The sequence below is a fragment of the Bos grunniens genome, chromosome 14, assembly GCF_055505025.1.
Source record: "Bos grunniens cultivar Pamir isolate PY7600 chromosome 14, Bosgru_T2T1.0, whole genome shotgun sequence".
NCBI classification, from domain to species: Eukaryota; Metazoa; Chordata; class Mammalia; order Artiodactyla; family Bovidae; genus Bos; species Bos grunniens.
Genome location: NC_141178.1, coordinates 26,701,741 through 26,719,360, shown reverse-complemented (window position 1 = coordinate 26,719,360; position 17,620 = coordinate 26,701,741). Strand labels below are relative to the sequence as shown.

General features: G+C 41.0%; 1 protein-coding gene across 1 annotated transcript; it reads left to right on the top strand.

Moving 5' to 3' along the window:
• The first annotated feature begins 11,894 nt into the window (after nucleotides 1-11,894).
• Nucleotides 11,895-15,989, top strand: TMEM74 (transmembrane protein 74). Its single transcript, XM_086336317.1, has 2 exons — nucleotides 11,895-12,033; nucleotides 14,397-15,989. The coding sequence occupies exon 2, from the start codon at nucleotides 14,436-14,438 to the stop codon at nucleotides 15,351-15,353; it is 918 nt and encodes a 305-aa protein (XP_086192443.1). The 5' UTR covers nucleotides 11,895-12,033; nucleotides 14,397-14,435; the 3' UTR covers nucleotides 15,354-15,989.
• Nucleotides 15,990-17,620: the final 1,631 nt, after the last annotated feature.

Here is a 17,620-nt window from a genome sequence, read left to right as displayed (position 1 = left end):
ATTAAAAAAAGGTAAGCTTCTTCATTTGAGAGAAGTGATTAAGTGCTAAACAAGACAATTAAGACAATGGAGATAAAGTTTAGGAATTAAGAAAAGGATTGCCATAATCACTTTTTTCTTTCATAAGGATCAATTCACAGGCAGCGTTAAGCATGAATTACAGGCTCAAGATTATAGACAAGGCACTACCAAATGGTTGCAGTAGTCTAGACAAGAGACCATGCGTCTACACTGAGGAAGGAGAGAGAAGGAAGAACAACCAGCACAGAGTCAGAAGACATCAGCTAATAATAATGGTGGGGTATCAAAACGTCACATCTTATACTATAAAAGTTTAAGGACATTAAAAAAAGTTAATGAAGTACAGCCACCACCTAAAACATTTGTTAATCTAGGGTCTCCAACAGTAGCATAGAAGAATTGAATCACAAAGTGTCATGAAAAACACAAATCAAAATATGAAATATTCTTATCCGATATAAGTGTTGAAAATAAAATAGTAATTTATTTATAGCAGTATATCCCAAAGTTTATTATATAACACTAGTTCTTTTTTTTTTTTTATATAACACTAGTTCTATAAGATGATTTGTGGAAAATTAAAGATTCATAATCTTACAAGGTTAGGAAAACTTTAAAAACAGGGTTTACCCTTAGAGCCTCAAATTATACCTTAGCAAATTAAAGAGTCTCAGAAGTATTATAATACTGAAATATGCTGAATTTTTAGAATGGAATATTCTTCAGAAATATTTAGTTATATCCCATGACACTAATATATATATATATATATATATATAAAAATTGAAGTTATATATATTTATTTATATATATATATATAAACTGAAGCTAAGTCGCTTCAATCGTGCCCGACTCTGTGCGACCCCATAGATGGCAGCCCACCAGGCTCCTCGGTCCCTGGGATTCTCCAGGCAAGAATACTAGAGTGGGTTGCCATTTCCTTCTCCAATGCATGAAAGTGAAAAGTGAAAGTGAAGTCTCTCAGTCATGTCTGACTCCTAGCGACCCCATGGACTGCAGCCTACAAGGCTCCTCTGTCCATGGGATTTTCCAGGCAAGAGTATTGGAGTGGGTTGCCATTGCCTTCTCCATATATATATATATATTTTATACATATATAGGGAAATATATGGGCTTCCCCAGTGGCTCAGTGGTAAAGAATCTGCCTGCAATGCAGGAGCCACAGGAGACGCAGGTTCAATCCCTGGGTCAGGAAGATCCCCTGGAGGAGGGCACGGCAACCCACTCCAGTATTCTTGCCTGGAAAATCCCATGGACAGAGAAGCCTGGTGGGCTACAGTCCACAGGGTCACAAAGAGTCGGACACGACTGAAGCAACTTAGCTCGCATGCGTGCATACAATTTTAGAGGCATATATTAATGCATTTATAGGAATCCAACTTTTATTATTCATATGCTGTATATTCAAAGTGTGAGATATAGCTGTAAAGTGTTATTATGCCTTTCAAATATTTTATAGAAAAGGAGGCTGTGAGGATAAATGAAGAAAATTCAAATAGAACATAACAGTGTAAGTATTAATAATATTACTCAAAAGATTAGCTGTAATAATAAATCTAAAGTAAAGTCTTTACTCTCTTTAATGTTAAAGGAAAGCAAAATACAATAATTGCTTAAACCACTATCCATTGGTAGATAACCAGATTCCTTCTGTCTCCCATTTGAGCTCCTTTTTGGCTCAGGAGGGGCTGCAATTAAGGAAAGAAAGTTAACTGCTGTGCTAAACAAGTTCAAAACCTCATCACCACAATAGAAGCTTATTTTATGCTCACATCTGAGTCTGATATGGATCAGACTCTTCTAAGTTGTGATTCAGCATCCCAGGCTGCTTTCATATTGTGGCTTCAAGGTCATTTTAGCATCATCCAGATAGCACATGGCATGAAATAGAAACATCAGATCCTTAACTATCTTATACTGGAAGTTAACACACATCATTTCCATACACATTCTATTTACCAGAGCCAGAAATATGGCCCCACAGAGATGTTGAGGGGCACATTCATAGCTTTGATTGGTGTATCTTCCTGATGAATGACCTTTTTATCATTTTTATTTCCCTTCATCCCTGGTAATATTTGTCATCCTGAAGCCCACTTTAATATGGCCACTTCAGCTTCCTTCTGATTAATGTCTGCGTGATACATATTTTTTTTCTTGTAACTTATCTGTATCATTATATCTAAATTTCACTGTCATTATCTCTAGCTTGAAGATGGTTTTTATACGCTATTTGATTACACTAAACTAGTTCCTTTTCAATCTGTTCCCCAGCATGGTCTTTTAAAAATTCAAGTATGATCTTATTATCCTGCTCAAAAACCATCACTGACATTTTGTTGTTTTTAAAATTAAGTCCACACACCTTATCCTTAATTATAAGTCCAAAGATGATCTGTCCTCTAGGATACTTCCAATATCGTTACTGACATACTTTCCCTCACATTTCATACTATAGACATACTGAGCGTTTTCAGCTCCAGTAATTTAACTTCTGAATTGCCTCCCACTGTTCATCATGCTACCTCATTCTTCAAAGGACTAACTTCTTTCTATATTTATCTCACTTGGAAATTCTATCATTGAAAAGTCTACTTTGACCTGTAAATTCTGAATTAAGTCCTCTTCCTTTATGGTCCCACCATACCATCTATTCCTTTATCACAGCACTGATGAATTGGCATTATACTTGCCTATTAAATTGGCACATCCCCCATCAGATTGTAAATTCTCCAAAAGTTAGGATGTATCCATTCAGTTCACAGTTGTACATCTGGCATGTACCATAGAATCCTTTGACATTTAATTAATACTTGTTGAGTGAGTGGCTGAATTATTGAATATTATTAATGACTTCAGCAAGAAACTTTGGTGCAGTAATAGACCCATTAGCTGGATCATATCTTGAAAAAGAGAAGTGAAAGGACAGGGAGAAAGTTGAAGTCAGTTGAACATTTCTTGAAAAAATGACAAAGGAGAGCGTGGTCACTTGGTGTTTGAGGGACCGTACGACTGTATACTCTCCCACCCTCCATGCACAGCAAGATGCTGGGTGATTCCAAGCCAGAGAAAACCCTTTCTAGTTCTTCCTAAGATGAGAGAATAAAATTCTTAGATTATAATATAAACTCTTAGAGATTCAAATCAGGTACTTGAAAGTTGAATTCTCTCCAAAAGTATACTGATCTTTTATTATGAACTACTACATACAGAACTGTGCATGAGATAGAGTCACCTTCAATATTTAACTCAAGAAGAATGCTCATATAAGCATATCTAGGTCAAGAAATAGAAAAGTGTGGTGTCCCAAAGCCTGTCCTTTTTGCTTTCTCCAAATCACTATTTCCTCCCTCCCTTGAATATGTAGCCTCTATCTTGAAATTTATGGTAATCACATCTTTGCTTTTCACATTATTTCACCAGTATCGCAAAATACTCTGGTATAATTTTGCCTCTTTAGCTAACAATAGAAATGGACTTGCACAGTTACACATTAGCATTTTTCAGTGGCTAGCTTCTTTTCTTCATTCTAACTTTTGGGTTTTTAAAATATTCACTTATCCAAAATGTGATATTTGGATCAGAGGCATATTACTATGATTCACTTAAAAAGCAAAAATTATGATCATTTGGTTCCCAACACTCCACTTTTTACCCCTGGGCAACACAATGAAAGCCAAGTCAAATGTCTTTTGCATACAAACTTCAGAGTCTGTCTCAGAGATGAGAAACAGAGGGGGAAAAAAAAATTGTCTGCTTATACATAGAAGCTAGAAAAAGCTTCCTTTTCCTCCCTTCCCAAAAGGAAAAAGAAAAGCTTCACTCTTTCGGCACGTGAATCTCTGATCGAAACTCGACCGTTTATTCTCTATGTCTTTTTACACTCATTTTTGTCTTTTTCATCCTTTGTCTCTTTGTGCCTTATTCTTGAGATGTTTTATTCTGATCTATCTCCAGTTTACTAATTCTCTCTTCACTGAATCCGATCTTAATCTTTCCCTGAGTTCTTAATTTTGATCATGATAATTTTCATTTTTGTTCCCAGTTACCTGATAAAATTCTAAATTTTGTCTCATTTCGTGAGCACAGTAAATACGTTGTTGAGTTGCTAAGTCATCTCTTTTGTGACCCCAGGGACTGTAGCCCACCAGGCTCCTCTGTCCATAGGATTTCCCAGGCAAGAATACTGGCATGGGTTGCCATTTCCTTCTCTGTGGGATCTTTCCCATCCAGGGATTGAACCTGCATCTCCTGCATTGCAGGCGGATTCTTTACCATTGAACCACTAGGGAAACCCAGAGTAAAGAGAGTTACTTAAAATTTTCTAATATCTGAAGTCTCCCATCGGTCTTTTTCTATTGTTTTATGTTTCTATTTGTTTTCATACTTGTGATCTAATCTTCTGATGTACTTGGGCTTTTTGTTTGATTTATTTTTATAGTTTAAAGTATGAAATATAAAAAATATTAAAAAACTTTATATTTTATATTCTAAAATAATTACAGATTCTTGGAACACTGCAAAAATATTACGGAAAAATCGTGTGTACCCCGCACTCAGTTCCCCCCACTGGTTACATTTTGTGTAACTGTATGTAATATCAACCCAGAAAGTCGGGTTGGTAAACTGGTAAACCATAGATTCATGTAGCCACTATCCCTATCAAGATACAGAACTATTCCATCCCCACAAAGATCTCCCCCACGCTTTTCCTTAAAGTTATGGTTCCATGCACCCCTATAATCCGTGTACTCTCTACCCATGGAAACCACCAATCTGTTTTCCATCTCTCTATATATGGCGGTGGGGGTGGGGGGTGTTGCGGAGAGAATTATACAGGATGTGATCTTTAGAAATTGGCTTTTTTCATTACTTTTTAATTGTGAGTTAATACATTTGCAAAATTATAAAACTGGTTTGAGGTGATGCTATATTCCACCCCCCACCCCCTTTTCAAAGATTGCTTCTGATGCCAAGTACCTGGTATTCTAGCACTCTGGAACCACCTTGGTTAAAGTTTAAAGACTGAAATCTTAACAAAGTGAGAGGCATTCCCTGTGAAGGACTATCTAATGGCTTCACACTGCTAGGGTAGAACTTTACAGGATTTTAACCCAAAGTTTAAGGAGCAGAGCGGATTCACTATGATCCTTCCCTTGGTAGGCTCAGGAACCCAGTCTCCACTCTCAGCTTCTTAGCCTCTCAACTTTTTCTCCTGGAATCACTTAACATCCTCAAGTAAAACAAAGCTCCAAGTGCCTGACTTGCTTTCATGAGCCTCTCTTATTTTCTGGACTCTGCTGCTGCTGCTAAGTCGCTTCAGTCGTGTCCGACTCTGTGCGACCCCATAGATGGCAGCCCACCAGGCTCCCCGTCCCTGGGATTCTCCAGGCAAGAACACTGGAGTGGGTTGCCATTTCCTTCTCCAGTGCAGGAAAGTGAAAAGTGAAAGTGAAGTCGCTCAGTCGTGTCTGACTCTTAGCGACCCTATGGACTGCAGCCCACCAGGCTCCTCCATCCATGGGGTTTTCCAGGCAAGAGTACTGGAGTGGGGTGCCATGGCCTTCTCCGTTTCTGGACTCTAGCACAGTAATTTTTCTCTATCTTGTTATTTTTACTTGTCTTCAAGCAAGTGATTTTTTGTACATTTTGTCCCCATTCTCTAATTATCCCCAGCAGTGGGTGGCTCTCAATCACCTTATCTGCTATTATCAGAAAGAAATGTTTCCTATAGTTACATTTTCTTTGACCTATACAGATTTTAAAATGTTTCAATTTAAATTTTAAAGACTGAATTTTTAAATAAAAAGTGGGATATCTGACTTATATTGATGTCTGAATTCACTCAAGACAGACATCAGGTAAAGATAAACAGGGGATGCTGTACCCTTAGGAAAAGCACTTGCTCTCAATTTGGCTACAGTCTTCCCTCACCCCTAGTGTCTGTATCCATCCACTTTATTTATTTAAATAACAAGGTATCTTGGCCACTAGAGCATTTTTATTTAAAGAAAACTTTAAAATTTAATACTACTTTTATGTTGTTCCTAGAAGTTTTTAGTAAATGAGATCTTCACTACTTTAAAATTTGACCATTTTCATTCTTTTCTTCATCATTTAGAAGTAGATATGAAGTAAATAATATTCCTTGTAGTAGTCCCATTAAATGACTGAGCCTCTATCCAGCCAATGTCTTTCTTACCTCCCAACAGCCTAGCCTCTCCTGATAACTCTAAATCCACTAAGAATATTTGTTTACCATCAGTTCTTATTGCCGAAGACAGAAAACTGGGAAGTATCCTCAGTTCCCATTACAAGAGATGCGTTTGTTAAAAGTCCCTGCACTACCCTTGACTCACATGGTAAATTTACTTCTCAGAAATTATTTTTCTACTTGATGTAATCATGATTACACCTCCTATACCTCATGGAGTATAAGTAAACAGGAAAATAAGAACTACATTAAAAATTATGTAGGATCAAAATTGTACTTGGACTTTATTATCATCTTTTTATCAGGGTGAATCACTGTGTACACATCTAGCACCTAGTGAAGAACCACTGTTGACTATGTATTTTTGTTGTTTCATGTCCATGTATAGCTTCAAATTTATAGGAAGAAAATATTGGTTCTCAAAGGGCTTAAATTTTATCTGGGAAGAGAGACACATAGAAAGCTGTATAAAATATACATGAAATACTTCTATATATGTAAGATGACAGGATAAAAAGAAGTATATTATACCACTGTGTATATTATACCAGAATGCCAATTAGAACAGCAATAAGAATTGCGGGGTTACGAACAAGAAAGAAACTTGAGAAAGGGTCTGGGGTGAGATTTTGGTGAAAGTGTAGAAATGGAATTATAGGAAAGAGTGTTGAAGTTATTCCTGCAAGTGGTATTTTTTGCAGAGCTTTTATTTCCAGGAGCTAAATCCACATTTACTCTTTTTATGAAGAATTCTGTAGGAGATTTTGTAGCGTGTTGGCATAGAGTTGATTTTATTTTAATGCTCAAGAATATGTAGACAGTCAAGTGTACTATATTCAGAAATAGGAAATGAGAGAGAATAATGTGAAGAGATAATCATCTCCAGTCTCAGTTCAGTCTTGGCATTTTTCCATCACTCTATTCAACAGAAATATTTTACTTTCTGTAGGAGATAATAAGACATTTAATATATGGTTACTGACCTTAGGAACTTACAATTGATATTAGAGGTTTGGGCACCTAAGTGACAAGTTAAACGATACACAGTAGTTACCTAGACATACTAGAAATGTCACAGGGTAGTGGCTGATAAATATAAAAATCATTAGTGCTGACAAGTCCTAGAATAGTTCATAGGAGGCAGAATCTCTGGGAGCTGGCTTGGAGAAAAACGGCTTCATAAGTGAGATGTAACTAGAATCATTTCAGCAGAGAAACCGTAGAGTTCCTCTAATCCAACTAGATGAATCCCTTCTACCACATCACTAATAAATGCTTCTTCTTTTTTTTATCTTCTCTAGTAATAATAAAATTCACTTTCATGAGGCACCCTGTTTCAAGAACTTAAAGATAATGTTCTTCTTTATGCTCAGCCCCAAATCAACCTCCTTGTTAAGTCTGATAGTGCTACCCAGGGCTCCCCAGGCCCTGTGTCCATCATTCTCAGGTGCCCCAGTGCACTACAGATGTGCTGGTTTATCTCTTCTCTTGGCAGCCCAAGCTGAAATGCAGGGGCTCAAGTAGCCCCAACACCAGAATGATGGCCATGAGAAACCTCCTGTGTTTATCTAGGACAATAAATATTGTCACCTTACTCATGCTCTGCTGTGACAATGACTGTGAAGTACTGCTCAGTATAGCATAGAGGTGAAGAGATCCAAGTTCTGGAATCAGATACTCAAGTTAGAATCTAGGCTCTGCTGCTGCTGCTGCGTCGCTTCAGTTGTGTCCGACTCTGTGCGACCCCATAGACGGCAGCCCACCAGGCTTCCCGTCCCTGGGATTCTCCAGGCAAGAACACTGGAGTGAGTTGCCATTTCCTTCTCCAATGCATGAAAGTGAAAAGTGAAAGTGATGTTGCTCAGTCGTGTCTGACTCTTAGTGACCCCATGGACTGCAGCCCACCAGGCTCCTCCGTCCATGGGATTTTCCAGGCAAAAGTACTGGAGTGGGGTGCCATTGCCTCTACCAGTTATTTATTACTTCTAATACCCTTGAAAAGAAACATTTTCAATCCTCAATTTCTACATGTAAATGGGTATGATAATAATGACTCCCTTACGGCATTGATGTAAGAATTAAAGATAACCCATTAGGACTAATACATGCTTTTATTGTCATTGGTTCTGCTTTCCCCCCTTTTAACCATGATATAGAACTCTTATTCACAAACACCTAATTATTTAAAGTTAGTTTTTGTTTCCTCTAAGTCTCCTCCTCTGGCTAAATATCCCAAGTTCCTTCAGTGTCTCATCCAACATGAGTTCAAGTTTCTTCAGCTGCTCAGTTGCTCACTTCTGGACAACATATGGTGTCTTTGGGCTCCCTTTCAAATATACAGTATTAATACTAAGAATGTACCCTAGCAAATGTGGCTTGATGAGCTAATCTTTGAAAGGTGGAGGAAATAGGGGAATGCAAAAAGGATATTCTCATTGGAGAACAGTGTAATTAGTGAGCAAAGGAGAAGAAGCCATAATAGATACATCATGTTTAACAATAAATGGGCTTAACTACCTAAAAGAGAGTCATGGTGAGAAAAGATTTAAAAGCAGCTGTGTTATGACATCCCTGGAACTATGAAACTATGAATTCTATCAATATAAAGGAAAACCAAAGCCATTCTCAGGTGGCTCAGTGGTAAAGAATCTGCCTGCCAATACAGGAGACATAAAAGATGCGGGTTTGATCCTTGGATTGGGAAGATCCCGTAGGGCAGGAAATCGTAACCCACTCCAGTATTCTTGCCTGGAAAATTTCATGGACAGAGGAGCCTGATGGGCTACAGTTCATAGGGTTGGACATGATGGAGCACACACGCTACACTACACTAAAGGAAAACCAACTAAGTCATCATTATAGAAGACTGATCTATTACTTGAAAGCAACCACAAAATTCATGTGAGCTACTCACAAGCAGCAAAATGTTATATTATAATATAACCCTTCTCTTGCTCCCCTTAGATTAAACAATCAATACCCTAGAGTCACCCCAAAGGAGATGCTGAAAACTTAAGACAATCCAAAAAAAAAAAAAAACACCAGTTATTCTATTTGGCTATTGGCTACTGCAGTCAGCTCTGAAAATTTAAGACAATCCAAAAAAAAAAAAAAAAAAACAGTTATTCTATTTGGCTATTGGCTACTGCAATCAGCTCTGGTAAGAAAGAGGTAGGCGACTCAAAGAAGTTACTTTGTCCTGTCTTGGGAACAACATCTCAGTAGCTTTAATCTCTGGATTTCCTTTATTCCTAATCCTTTGTCTTCCAGGCTTCTGTTTGTTTATTTGTTTGTCTTTTCCCATTCATTCAATTTGTATAATGCTTAGGCTCTTTTGGAGTTGTGCCATCTTCTTAAGGATTAGCAGTATGACTTTGGGCAAATTATTCAACTTCTTGTAATTTAGTTTTGTCTTTTGTAAAAATCCACTCTTGCAAAAGACGATTTTTACAGAACTTTAAAGATTAACTGTGACCATTAACTGAGTTATATTAGCAGTGTTTAGAAGATAGCCTGACAATACTAAGTGCTTTGTATGTTAATTATTGTTATTTTGGGTCATTATTATTGAGTGGAAAAATTCAGTTTTCATTCCAATCCCAAAGAAAGGCAATGCAAAAGAATGTTCAAACTACTGCCCCATTGCACTCATCTCACACGCTAGCAAAGTAATGCTCAAAATTCTCCAAGCCAGGCTTCAACAGTATGTGAATCGTGCACTTCCAGAAGTACAAGCTGGATTTAGAAAAGGCAGAGGAACCGGAGATCAAATTGCCAACATCCATTGGATCATCAAAAAAGCAAGAGAGTTCCAGAAAAACATCTACTTTTGCTTTATTGACTGTGTGGATCACAACAAACTGGAAAATTCTTAAAGAGGTGGGAATACCAGACCATCTGACCTGCCTCCTGAGAAAGCTGTATGCAGGTCAAGAAGCAACAGTTAGAATGGGACATGGAACAATGGACTGGTTCCAAATTATGAAAAGAGTATGCCAAGGCTGTATATTGTCACTTTGCTTATTTAACTTATATGCAGAGTACATGAGAAATTCTCAGCTGGATGAAGCACAAGCTGGACTCAAGATTGCCGGGAGAAATATCATTAACCTCAGATACGCAGATGACACCTCATTTATGGTAGAAATTGAAGAAAAACTAAAGAGCCTCTTGATGAAAGTGAAAGAGGAGAGTGAAAAAGTTGGCTTAAAACTCAACATTCAGAAAACTAAGATCATGGCATCTGGTCCCATCACTTCATGGCAAATAGATGGGGAAACAGTGGAAACAGTGACAGACTTTATTTTTGGGGGCTTCACAATCACTGCAGATGGTGACTACAGCCATGAAATTAAAAGACACTTGCTCCTCGAAGGAAAGCTATGACTAACCTACACAGAATATTAAAAGGCAGAGACATTACTTTGCCAACAAAAGTCCATCTAGTCAAAGCTCTGGTTTTTCCAGTCATGTATGGATGTGAGAGTTGGAGTGTAAAGTAATTAGGCTCCAATTAAAACAAATAAATTTATATTAAAAAAAAAAGAAAGCTGAGCGCTGAAGAATTGATGCTTTTGAACTGTGGTGTTGGAGAATACTCTTGAGAGTCCCTTGGACAGCAAGGAGATACAACCAGTCTATTCTAAAGGAAATCAGTCCTGAATATTCATTGGAAGGACTGCTGCTGAAGCTGAAACTCCAATACTTTGGCTACAGAACTGACTCACTAGAAAAGACCCCGAGGCTGGGAAAGAATGAAGGCGGGAGGAGAAGGTGAGGACAGAGGATGAGATGGTCGGATGGCATCACCAACTGGATGGACATGAATTTGAGTAAACTCCAGGAGTTGGTGATGGACAGGGAAGCCTGGTGTGCTGCAGTCCATGGGGTCGCAGTCCATGCCTGAGCGACTGAACAGAACTGATTATTTAGACACTCTGCTAGGCCCAGGAGAAGCAGAAATCAACAGGACAATTCCTTGCCTTCAATGGTCACATTTCTCCAGATTTTGTGGGCAAGGCAATGACTTTGGAAACAGATTTTTGAGCACAATATTAGAGATCGTTTATTGTCTTTTTTACCCTGGATGAGGTATTAATTCCTCTGAGCCTCTTTTTTCATTTGTAAAATGAGAATTAATAAAATCTTGGAAGATTTGTTATGACGGTGGCTCAAAGGTTAAAGCGTCTGCCTCCAATGCGGGAGACCAGGGTTCGATTCCTGGGTCGGGAAGATCCCCTGGAGAAGGAAATGGTAACCCACTCCAGGATTCTTGCCTGGAGAATCCCATGGACGGAGGAACCTGGTAGGCTACAGTCCACGGGGTCGCAAAGAGTCGGACACGACTGAGCGACTTCACTTTCACTTAAACAAAACTAAATATGCATACTGCCTGGCACACAGTTGTAACTAAATATACACCCAGAATACTCAAATATTCCGTCATAACACGGAGAATAGAGGACCTTACTCTGAGTTTAGGAGCCTTTGGTTTGAGTTTAGGAGCCAGTGATTTCAGCGAGAGAGAGGTGAGAGAGAGGAGAGAGAGAGGAGGGAGGCCGGGCGGCCGACCCAGACTACATCTCCCGGGATGCTCAGCAAGAGGGAGAGCCCCGCCCAGCCCCGCCCCGCGGGCTCCGCAGGCGCAGCCCACCCCACGAAGCGGGCGGCGCGCAGAGGCTACAAGTGCTGCGGCTGGTGAGCGGGGTACTTTCCCGAGGAGCGGCTCAGGGACTAGCGCGCGGTGCTCCAGGCTCACTGGGTGGCCAAGGCAGGAGGTGAGTGGCAGCGAGTGGAACGGGGAGGAGGCGCTGGAGCGCGCAAGAGACCCCGAGAGCCTGGCGGAGCTGGGGAGCGCGTCCCTCGTCCCTGCCTAAGGTGCCTGCCTAGCCTTTGGGTATTTGGCGAACGCATCCCAACTCAGGGCACCACGGCGGACGCGGAGCTCACCCGGAATGGGTTGATTGAGTCCGTGGGGAACATCGATCGCTGCCCGGTGCTTGCGGCGCGCCCTTACAGCACAGCGCGCGCAGGACGGATCCCGAGGTCGCCTCCCTAGACCAGCCTCGCCCGTGTCAGTTAGTTCCCATGCAGATATTAATGCTCTTAATTGCTGCGGACGGACGAGGGAAAGTGCTGTCTCCGCGTTCTGCGGGTGCAGTTTTATTAACCGCGCTCTTAAACCAGAGAGGAGAGAGGGAGGAGGCTGAAGGAAAGAGCCTTTGGCTGGTCCCCTGGGATTATCCATTCTCCCCTGAGAATGGAAGCCCCGGATTACCGAGCTGCAAAGGAAATCGACTGTGCAGCTTGTTCCGATGGAACAAGCGGAGTCTCTCTTTTAAGAGATAGAGGCAGAAGAAGGGAATTAAGTGGAGATTTCTCTCTCCCTCTCTTTGTTATAAATTGGAAGTCCCATAAGGGGCTCTGCCGATTTTTATCTAAAGTAATCCAATTTGATGGGCTAATTGTGCCAGAGGTTAATCAGCGCACCTAATGTTTGAGGGAACTGCGAGATTTCTCATTTCAGTAATCGATCAAACCCGTTACCATTGCTTCCTTCACTGAGGGATCCCGCAGTGAAGGGTGGGGGTGAGGGGAGGGGGTGTCTATGCACTTACTAAAGGAAAGCTCTGGTTCAGTTGTGGTTTTCCTGAATCTGATTTTTTGTTTGTTTTCCTGTTTTAGCTGCAAAGAAACTCCGATAATAGGAGAAGTGTGTGTGTGTGTGTGTGTGTGTGTGTTTTAAACAAACGCTAATGTAGAGCATAAAACATGTGGATTTCCCCTCTCATATTTTAAATGAGTTGCCAGGTGGATTTCTGCTTCACCTTACCTGCGTTTCTGGGTAGGTTACCAGCCGTTGGAGCTGTGGATTTTGAAGCATAATAAACCTCTAAGACATGAGTTAAATCTGTTATTATTCTGGACTAGGAAGCAAAATAAAAGGGACTTTACTTGAAACCTCTGTACTTTCTGATAGTAGAAAGTAAATTTTTATTCCTCAGAAAGATGGCAGAGGCAGAAAAGGACAGGCAAATGGTTTTATACTCAACGCAAAATTTTCTCCCATGAAGGTGCCTTGCTGTGGTGAGGTAGGGCAAAGTTCCAGAGTTAACCCTGGAAATAGTTTCTCCCCTGTTGGCCTCAACAGAACTGTGACTCTGTGGGTTTATGATTTGTATTTTATTGTCAGTTTATTTCTAGACTGGGGTTTGTGAAAACTTCCTAGATGGTTGATGTCCTGTACACATTTGTTAGCAAAGCATGCAGAGGGAGAGGAACTCATACTCACTCAGACCTGGAGTGCATGGGTAGCGGACCTTTACCTGAAGCAGGCAACCCTGTGTGTGTGTGTGTGTGTGTGTGTGTACGAGTGGGCTAGCTCATTGTATTTTTCAGAGATCACCCTATGAGGTGTGTGTCTACGTATTTTTGGGTCTAGAACATGCTGCCATTGTGTAGCAGTAAGCTGAGAATGGAATCACAATGAACAGGGCTGTGTGATTAGGGTCTCTGGGTGTACAAAGTGTACCGTTAGGAGCGTGGCTTAATCAAGCCAGCCATCTTTCACCCACTTCAGAGCCACCCAGTCAAAATACCGAGCTCCAGTAGAGCCCAACTGCTGGTGACATATTGATTGGTTCACCCATGGTGATGCTCTAACGATGCTAATCTGTATTAGCATCTGTTCTGAACTACAGAGAGTGTAAACACTTACAATTTAACTGAATTATTGAGAAGTCTGTGCTTCCCCAAGTTCTTCAGAAAATCAGCAGCTCGCTGAAAAAGGTCCTGCTTTTCTCATTTGTATCTCTGTGCAGGAAACCTGCCTTCTCGTTTGAGGGATCCTGTCACCGAAATGTGTGATCCTTGGATAAATTTGGCTTGGTGACGGCAATGCTTTCTTCCCAGACACTGCCACTTCCTCCATGTTCCTTTTTACCCTGACTTAAGTTTTGCCCTTTTCACACTTTCCCGCCACTAGGTAGCTTCTCCTTTCTCTTACCTATTTTAGGGGGAATTGGGGCTAAAGTGTCAAAACCTGTAGCTACAAAGGAGAAGAGGGCCTCAGGAGCAGTACTCCTGGTGGTCCGGTCTTAGCTCCTGGTGGATTCTTATCTAACTGTATTGCTATTGGCAGACTCTCTGGAAGCTGCTGGGGAATGTCTGACTAGCTCGAATGGAGCTCCACTACCTTGTTAAGAAGAGCAGCCAGGCAGCCCCGTGTGATGCTGCTGACTGGAGTTCAAGAGGGCCTCCCGGGGACCAGGCAGATGCAGCAGCCACCAGAGCTGCTCTCTGCTGCCAGAGACGTTGTACCCCGAAGCCAAAAGCATTGGAGATGGAAGCATGTAAACTTAGCCCTTCCCCAGCATCCCCTTCCCCCTCCCTGCAAGACAGTGCTATTCACACAGACTCGCTGCCACCAGGACCTCTCAACTCAGGGAACAACCAGATAACAGCAGAACAGAAAGTCTGCAACTGCTGCAGCCAGGAATTAGAAACCTCTTTTACCTACGTGGACGAGAATGTCAACCTGGAGCAAAGGAACAGGCACTCCCCTTCAGCAAAAGGGAGTGATCACCTGGGAGACCTCGGCTGGGGAAATCCAAATGAGTGGTCCCACGAGTCTGCCATATCCCTGATTTCCGAAGATGAAGATGATGCCAGCTCGGAAGCCACCTCTTCAGGGAAGTCAGTAGACTATGGTTTCATAAGCGCCATCTTGTTCTTGGTCACTGGCATCTTGCTGGTGATCATCTCGTACATTGTCCCACGGGATGTGACTGTGGATCCCAACACTGTGGCGGCCCGGGAGATGGAACGCCTGGAGAAGGAGAGCGCGAGGCTGGGGGCTCACCTGGACCGCTGTGTGATTGCCGGTCTCTGCCTGCTCACGCTTGGGGGGGTTGTTCTGTCCTGCTTGCTGATGATGTCCATGTGGAAGGGGGAGCTATACCGTCGTGACAGGTTTGCCTCCTCTAAAGAGTCTGCCAAACTCTACGGTTCCTTCAACTTCAGGATGAAAACAAGCACTAACGAAAACACCCTGGAACTGTCGCTGGTGGAGGAAGATGCTCTCGCTGTACAGAGTTAATTCTGGTTGTGAACTTCTTGAGAGTCTGCCTTGGTATTTTATATGAACGAAACAAAGCAAAACACATTTCTTAAAATTACTAGTGCAGTTTATTTGCCTGGCAAGAAAAGTTTGTTTCCCAAACCAACAGCCAGTGAGAGTTTTTGCTCTTGTATTTTTTATTTAAAAGAAAAGCCATGTAAGACGCATTAAGAAACCACAGCCAGCTCCACTGGTCCTTCTAAAGAGCTGAGACTAATCTGTAATGGCCACCTGCTTCTTCTATTAATACTTCTATAGCAAAATATTTCTAACAATTCAGTGTTCAAATGATTTCTTTTACATGATACGGGATGTTTTTCTTTAGACACTAGAAGGTATAGAACCAATTCGTAACCTGTTTTGTGAAAAAGAATGTAAGCACTAATCACATAAGGCTTACATTTAATTCTCAAAGGTGCTTATCCATTTTCTTACTCAACTTATTCTTTCTGTAATTTGGCTAAACATTAAAATATGGGGTTTTGAATTTGAATATTTTGAAGCTTGAAGATACTGATTATTAAAAAATGCAAAAATACATATGTTATTTTCAAAATTATTCCTGTACTCAAAAGTGGTAATTAAGTCATTAGAATAAACTTTCTAATAAAATTATATAAATCAGCCAATCTGAATTTAACCCAGAATGGTAGTGCCAGATATTAGCCAGTGTCACATGCCCGTTTTCTAGATAAGTAAAATTAATTGCTGATATAAACCTCATTTTCTGTTTGTGATTTAGCCATCATATATATTACACATGCTGAAGTCTTTCTTGGTTCTCACCCCAGAGAGGTAAGCATAAGAGGTTTTTATCCTATTTCCAGATACCTACACATCTAGGCAGGTTGAGTCATAACCGGCTCAGGCACACTCCCAGGTCGTGGTTGTTTGGAGAAAACCTCCAATACACGTGCAGCTAGACTCGTGGGGACTGGGCCCAGAAACTGGTATCACTTGTTCCAGGTCAAGCAACAAGTCGTTGCCCCAGGATGGCAGCAGTCCTTAAGCTCACAGCCAAAAAATAAAAAACTAAAATGAGACGAGAGAGGCTGAACACACTGAATCTGTGGGAATTGTACTTCTCACCCGAACTTACTTCCTGCTAACAATTTTGCCTGGAAAATCCCGTGGACGGGAGGAGCCTGGTGGGCTGCCGTCCATGGGGTCACTAGTGTCGGACACGACTGAGCGACTTCACTTTCACTTTTCACTTTCATGCACTGGAGAAGGAAATGGCAACCCACTCCAGTGTTCTTGCCTGGAGAATCCCAGGGACGGGGGAGCCTGGTGGGCTGCCGTCTTTGGGGTCGCACAGAGTCGGACACGACTGAAGCGACTTAGCAACAGCAACAATCGTCTAAGGCATCATTCTGAGCACCTTATACCCAGGCTCTCATACCTGTGAGATCTTGCCTTATAAATTCAGACTTACTTTATTAGAAGCACCATAAGCGAAACAGTAACCACTTTGCAAAACACACACCCAGAATCCCTGCTAACTCAGTGTCTCTGTGGGTTATAGTTCAAGAAGGCGATGGAGAATGCAGCCTCAGAAATATCTTGCATTTTACAGCTCTTCTTGGAGGTGTTTTCCACCTCCCACTTCAAGAGTAGTTTCAGTTACTGTGTTACCAGGGTTGTTTGAGTCATTCTTAAAGAGGACTAGAGCTGGGAATCAGGGTGGAGAGCAGATTCTAAAGCCTGATTCTAATGTCTGAAGTTTTTGTTGTTATTGAAGACTGTGGAGTATGTGGGTGACTCTGGCTGGCAGAGTGTGTGAGTCAGGATATTTATGTGAATGAGCTCTTGTGGGTGTCAGGTTGATTTGGTGAATTGGGTACACTGTGTTGGTAAGGGTTAAAGTGAAATGCAGAAGAGAAGATCAGAGAATAATAAAAATAGGACAGATGTGTGAAAGAATTATTATGTTAAAATGGTAAATTATATGGATCTCAGAAGAAGCTAGATGTAACTGGATTACCTTATCCTTAATAAGAGACCATTACTGATTTGGAAATAATTGGGATAATACAGACATGATTTCTGTTTTCTATAGCTGGTTCTCTGTGCTTTTTGAAGAAACTTTGTTTTATTGTGACTCTCCTGTGTTGAGGCCAGCTTTTCCCAACAGTATAAATTTCTTATCCTCAAGGTTTATATATAATACAAATTGTCAGATTCTAGCCTGCTTGAGGATCTACAATGCATGATGTTGAGGCAACAAGGGAATGATCTCTTTGGCT

What these genes read in the sequence shown, in the direction of transcription:
- TMEM74 (XM_086336317.1), top strand. Translation starts at nt 14,436, where the DNA reads ATGGAGCTCCACTACCTTGTTAAGAAGAGCAGCCAGGCAGCCCCGTGT.